General features: G+C 20.0%; 2 protein-coding genes across 2 annotated transcripts; one reads left to right on the top strand and one right to left on the bottom strand.

The window, feature by feature from the left end:
* Positions 1–195: 195 nt before the first annotated feature.
* Positions 196–1107, bottom strand: PRSY57_1309900 (mitochondrial ribosomal protein S15 precursor, putative; the record flags this gene model as incomplete). The annotated part of the gene is made up of 1 exon (XM_012909035.2): positions 196–1107. The coding sequence occupies one exon, from the start codon at positions 1105–1107 to the stop codon at positions 196–198; it is 912 nt and encodes a 303-aa protein (XP_012764489.2).
* A 1182-nt stretch (positions 1108–2289) lies between these two features.
* Positions 2290–6532, top strand: PRSY57_1309800 (hypothetical protein; the record flags this gene model as incomplete). The annotated part of the gene is made up of 3 exons (XM_012909034.2): positions 2290–6030; positions 6170–6288; positions 6421–6532. The coding sequence occupies 3 exons, from the start codon at positions 2290–2292 to the stop codon at positions 6530–6532; spliced, it is 3972 nt and encodes a 1323-aa protein (XP_012764488.2).
* Positions 6533–7407: the final 875 nt, after the last annotated feature.

Raw genomic sequence — 7407 nt, 5'->3', positions numbered from 1 at the left:
TATGTATATGTCTTATATGTTTAATATGAATTTTAAATGACTAAAAAAAAAAAAAAATTATAAAAACAAAATAAAAAAATAAAAAAAAAAAAAAATAAATAAATATATATACATATATATATTTTTTTTTTTTTTTATGTGGATAATACCTTACGAATTACATATTGTACGTATGTACCATTTTAATATCTTCATTTAAAATAACATAGGAACTGGACAGTATCCAATACCCGGAGCTGTAGGATTTGGTATTGTATAATTTGCTTTTTCATAATTTTCTTTTACTCCATAAGGCCAAGAATTTGATAGTTGTGGTTTATATTCTTTAGGTAATCCATAATCAGATGGTGGTTGTTCAATTGGATGTCTAGTATATCTAACTGTCTGTCCTTTTGAATTTTTGATTGGTCTTGGTCTATATTTTCCTTTCCATAATTTTTGTCGAATTAGAAATTTGCATCTATCAGAATCAATTGCTGCTGAATTAATTGCCTTGGATCGATCTCTTGAATCAGGTATAGCAAATAAAATACACTTAATTTTTAACAAATCACATGTATGTTTATATAATTCAAAATCTGTTTTGTATAAATATTTCATAAGTTTTTGTCTCCGAGCTAATAAAATAGACATTGTTCTTTTTTTTGAATGATCCTTACAACGTTGAATTATATGAGCTCTTAAATTCAAAATTTTCTCCGTTAAACAACCTATTTGAACTGGTGCACTACCTACGTCGAAAGGCCTCCTTTGTAATAATCTTCTAATATTTAATTTTTTATATTTATGTATCTGCTTATTATTCCCACAATTTAAATGTAACATATTTATAATATTCGGATTTAAATGTTTTATATCATCATATTGCCATAAACCTATATATCCATTAGGTATCTTATTTCGTTCGGATAAAAAATCTCTTTCAGCCTTTAAATACCATTCTGTTTTCTGAGCATGTGTTTTTACAGCTGTAATTCCTGTATACCTATGAGCCTTAACTCTTGATTCGTATCTTTTACAAATCCTTAAAAAAAAAAAATCCATTCCTTTCCTATCCGAGTGAAATACATTATTATGTACCTTCAATATTTTATTTATAATGTTCATTCTTTTTAAAATAATAACACTATAACATAAATAAAGATATATACATTATACATAAATATAAATATTAATATATACATATATATATATATATATATATATATATTATATTTGTATCTCAAATTTTAATTACATTCTTTTTTACTTCAAAATATACTTAAGCCCTTTATGTCATCTTCAAAAATTTGAAGTAAAATTTATCTAGAAAGGGTTATTTTATAATTTTTCATGTGTACCCATAAGAACATGAGAAAAAAAAAAAAAAAATGGAAAAGAAAATTATATATATATATGATTAATCATTAATTTTATATATTATAAATAAATATATATATATATATATATATATATATATATTTATTTATTTATTTATTTATTTATTTATTTAATATTTAAGTTATATATTTCTTATAAAAACTTTTAACATTATACATATATATGTATGTATAGCATGAACAAATAAATACGTGAATAGAAATATATATGCCATATATAAATATTATATACATAATAAATATATATAATATATATATATTGTTATATATATATTATTATATATATATTATTATATATATATAGTATTTATTTTTTTAAATATGGAAGCATAAGTTCGAAAAAGATCGAATCGATTCAGTTTTTTATTATAGGAATAAAAAAATTAAGAAAAAAAAAAAAAAAAAAAAAAAAAAGGAGCATTAAAAATTACTAATATATTTTTATCATATTATATTTTATAATTTTCTTATTATGGTGTATTTTTATTGATGTAGAATTTCAAATTATTTTTATATATTATATATAATAAATATTATATATTATAAAATATTATTCATATATATATAAATAATTATATTATAAAAATATTTATATATTTCTTTTAATGAAAATATAGAAATGTTAAAATATATTATATATATATATATATATATATATATATTTATTTATTTATTTATTTAATTATATATTATTGCTTTAATTTTGTTTTCAAGTTTTCTCTATATTTCCATAATAAACAATTCAAATTTATTTTACTTAAGGCTTGTAAAACTTTTGTGTTGAAAAAGGTTTTGTATTAAACATAAATTTTTGATGTGGTTTAGATTTAAAAATTAATATAAATAAAAATAATATATTTGTATATATACAATTTACGTAAAATATATTAAAAATAACCAATTGAATAAAATGTCAGGTGAAAAGTTGCAGGAAATATTTTGGTCTGTAGAAGAGCTAATTTATATACATTACCAAGATGAACATATATATGAGATTAAGGAAAAAGAAATTATAGAATCTTTATCAAGATTATATTATAATAATGTAGTAGATTTGAAAAAGAATAATGAAATATTAATTAATGTTGTAGAAGAACCAAATAAATTAAAAAATAATCTTTTGGAAATTTTGATAGAAGAATTTATGGATTTATTTAGCGTCATAAAATTAATTAAAAATTCAAACCATAAAAAATGTATTACGCATCGATTTATTCATAACATTTTTAATTATATAAAAGATGTTTTTACTAATAAATCATCTATTAGCAATATAGAAGATATTAAAAAAGAAATATATAATTATATATTTATGGAAAAAAAGAAACATCAAGAAATGAAATATGATAATAATATATTTTTACGCACATGTTATATTTTTTTATATGAAATAAAAATATTATTATGTTGTTATATTTTATTAAATATATTTGTTCAATATAATTGGACTGGTCCTCCACTGAATTATGATATTAAAGATAAACAAATTAATGATGATGAAGATATTTATTTTAAAGATTTCATACATGCTATACATATAAAAAATAATACGAAAATTTTAAATTCGTCTTTAATTTTTTTAAGTTTAGAAGGTGAAGAAATATATGAATATTGTGAATTAATAAATTCTTTTTCTTTATGTGTTATATTTTTAGGATTAATAAATAATTATAACAATAAAACGGATAATCATATATTTTCCTTTTGTGAATATGATCATTTTTTTGGTTCTCAATGTGATGGAAACATGAATAAGTCGATGGGCTCTCCTGATAATGAAAATAATGAAAATAATAAAAATAAGGAAAATAATAAAAATAATGATAATAATGAAAATAATAAAAATAATGAAAATAATGAAAATAATGAAAATAATAAAAATAATGATAATAATGAAAATATTTATATTAATGAAAATATTTATAATAATGATAAGAAGAATAATTATTTTTATCCTTGTAACAAATTATATGATAATTTAAAATTATTATATTTTGTTAAAAGCAAATATTTGTGGAAAGCTAGGATTTTTTTCATATGGCAAAGATTATTTACTTCAAGTAATGATTATTATTATTCTTTAAAAATTAATATTATTGATAAACCTATAGAGATATTTAAGACTATAAAAATTATACCTCCTGATTTTGAATTAATTGAACAAGATATAAATATAAATGAAATTTATGATATTGTAGATTGTGTAAAAGAAAATTTAAAACATGTGAAATATTGTAATTTATTTTACAATAATTATATGTCAACACAATTTAAAATATATGTATTATCCAATTTCTCTATGTATCTAGCTTTTTATAATTATACAAGTGCCTATCAAAGGATATTAGATTTATTATCACAAATAAGTCATTTTCAGTATACCTTTACTGGCCGAATGGGAATAAAAAGAATGTATCAGAAAATACCAGCAACTATACTTGTATTAAAAACAAAATTAGATGAGCAGGAAGATAATACATCTACCATATTAAAAGAAATTGAACCTCTTAGTGAGTACGATATATTAAGGAGTGATTATCGTATTATTGATCATGATGAACATAACGTGCAGATATCTAATGTTAATCAACATATAAATATAGATGATGATGATGATGATACTAATAGTAATAATAATATATGTATAAACATATGTAATAAACAAAATGTATCCTTAAAAAGAGAAGAAATAAATCTTTTGTCAAATAATAATACTTCTTTCGAAAAAGCACCACTTCAACAATTATTATCTCAAGAACAAAAAAATACACAAGGTCATTTGAAAAACACACTTATATGTAATAATGAATTAGAACACCAAAGAATGTCCAATGCATGTTGTAATAATAATATAAATGAACATAAAATATATCAAAAAACCGATGAACATAATAATTATTTTGATTTGTGTAATGACGATTCTTCAAAGGAAATTGTTCCAGAAAAAAACATGTATCAATTTAAAAATGATAAAATGATTAATTTTGGAGATCAAGATGAGATAGAAAATAAAAAAAAGGATAATATAACAAATGGTAATATAGACAATACATTGGAAGATTATATTAAAAATGAAAGTAAAGAAATTGTTAAAATTTCTAATGAAGTACAAAAAAATAATTCAAAAGTAACTTGGAAATTAAAAGATTTTGATCCAGATACAGATATATTAGAAGAACCACATTTTGTTGATTCGCAAAATAATATTTTTAAAGTTCTATCTTTTCAAGAGCAAATATGTTTAATCAATTATTCTTTTTCAATGATCAGATTTAATCCTCATTATGATGAAATAAAATTTGAGAAATTAAATGCGGTGATATCTAGATGTCTCAAGTGTTATGATGTTAATCAAAAGGATTCCCATTTGGAAAAAGATAATAATAAAAACAATAATAATAATAAAAACAATAATAATAAAAACAATAATAATAATATAAATATAATAGGTAGTAATAGTACAAATATATCAAGCAATTATGTACATCCTAATTTATCTAATAATTGTACTTCCTATAGAGATCAAAGATATTCATCTCAACAGTTAAAATACCAAAACTGGCTTTTACATTCATGCATGTTATGGTTCAAATGTAAAGGAGAAACGTTTCGATTTAAGACTGTTGATAGAGCTGCAGCCCAATTAAATGAACTACATAAAGAATGTTATGATATAAAACCTGAATCTGTGGAAAGACTTAAATTCATATATGATGTTTATTATCCTACAACGTGGGAAATGAAAAAGGAAATAGGCTCTGTAATGATAAAAATAGGATCTGTTGTAACAGCGTTTAATATTTTTAAAGATTTAAAATTATGGGAAGAAGCTATTTCTTGTTTAATTCAAGCAGATAGAAAAGAAGAAGCAAGAGAATTATTAGATGATTTATTAAAAAAGAAAAAAAGTCCATGCTTGTTATGTTTATATGGATTAATAGAGAAGCAAAGAGCTCTAAACTATTATATTGATGCATGGGAAGTCTCCAATTTTAAATATGCAAAAGCAGCTAGATTAATTGGTAAATATTACTATGAAAAAGAAATGTATGAAAAATGTAGTGAATATTTAGAAAAGGCTTTAGAATTATCTCCTCTATTTCCAGAAATCTGGTTTATATTAGGTTGTTCATATATGAAAATCCAAAATTTTGATGAATCTATAAAAGCATTTACACGCATGATTAGTATGACTAATGACAATTCATGCAAATCATATGGTAATTTAGCTTACTTATATATGAAAAAGGGAACATACAAAGCAGCTAAAATATGTATTAATCAAGCTGTTAAAATGAATAATAATGAATGGAAATATTGGGACACTTATTTAAAATTATCTATTATACAAAATGATATAGATAGTTTTTGTTTAGCTATAAGAATGATATGTCAAGTTAATCAAGTTAAGCAAATACAACCATGGGTATTTGATTATATATCTGATGTTATAGTAAAAGATAAACCTACTTTAATTCCAAACAAAAATGGACTAGCTTATCTAGATAAAATTATTACAACTATGGAACATTTGTCTCAATATATAACAGAACTGGATACATTCTGGAATGCCCATTCCTTTTTTCTTTTTATAAAGGGAAAATTTCCAGATTCATTTGAGGCAAAAATTAAGGAAATACGTTCAATAGAGGTACAACATAAAAAATATATATATATATATAAAAATATATATATATATATATATATATATATATATATATATATATATCTATATATTTATACATTACATATTAGGTATATAATAATTTTTTATTTCTCCCTTATTGTAGAGTATAATACAAAAATGCAATAACGAAAAGCTAGTTGATGCGTTGATTTCGAAGATAGTGGTTGCCATCAAATTTCTTTATCACTTAATAAAATCGCATGATGTCGGCGAAAAAAAAGGGTAAGATAAAAAAAAAAAAAAAAAAAAATATATATATATATATATATATGTTTTCCTATATATAAATATTTGCATATATATATATATATTTATATTTAATATTAATTTTATTTATTTATTTTATATTATTAGAACCTTTTTGTACCAACTAAAGAGCCTTATCGAATCAACCTTAAATCATTACAAAAACCTGGGAAGTGAGAACTTACAGGAGTTATCACAAATAAAGAACATTTTAAATTAAACCATATAAAATATATTTTTTATAGTATAATTTAAAAACACACTTTAAATTTCTTATATGTGTGTGTGCAAATAAGGAAATTTATTTTGTGTACAATGAGAAACATTTTGTCACAATATTAATGGTACTATATATAAGTGTGTGTATGGGTTTTAGTATTATTTTATTTATTTATTTATATATATATATATATTTTTTTTATTTTATACTATATACAATACCATATTTCATTTATTTATTTTATTTTATTTTATTTTTATTTTTTTTTTTTGTTAACACTAATATAATATAATATATTTAAAAAGTTTTAATATTTATAAAATGAAATTAATTTTTTACTTATAATAATAATATAAAAGCTACATGCGCAAAGAAATAATTTTGAAGGATTTTTTTATACAAAATCTTTAAATATATTTAAAGGTTTTAATTTAATTGTTTATAAATTTTCCTTAGTTGAAAAAATATATATATATATATATATATATATATATATATATATATATGCAATAGTTATAAATATTATAGGACTTTTTTTCTAAATAAAATTATCTTGTTATATAATTCACAAATAAACACAATCTATGTATATTTATAATATATTTTTATTCACGTTAGCATGAAATAAATAATAAAAAAAAGGAAATAAAAAAAAAAAAAAATATTTCTTATTTTTAAAAATACATGAAACAGCAAGGAAATATATTTTAAAAAGCTATTTTTTTTTTTTTTTTTTTTTTTTTTTTTCGCTAGTTTCAAAATATTTTAATATATATATATATATTATATACATATATTTATGTGTATATAAATAGGACGTTGTAAATTTTATAGCTGTCGTTGTTTCATAAAATAATGCACAAGAAGTAAATTTT

Source organism: Plasmodium reichenowi, chromosome 13, assembly GCF_001601855.1.
Source record: "Plasmodium reichenowi strain SY57 chromosome 13, whole genome shotgun sequence".
Taxonomy (NCBI): domain Eukaryota; phylum Apicomplexa; class Aconoidasida; order Haemosporida; family Plasmodiidae; genus Plasmodium; species Plasmodium reichenowi.
The sequence above is the reverse complement of the archived record's forward strand: the minus strand, read 5'-3'. Positions and strand labels throughout refer to the sequence as shown.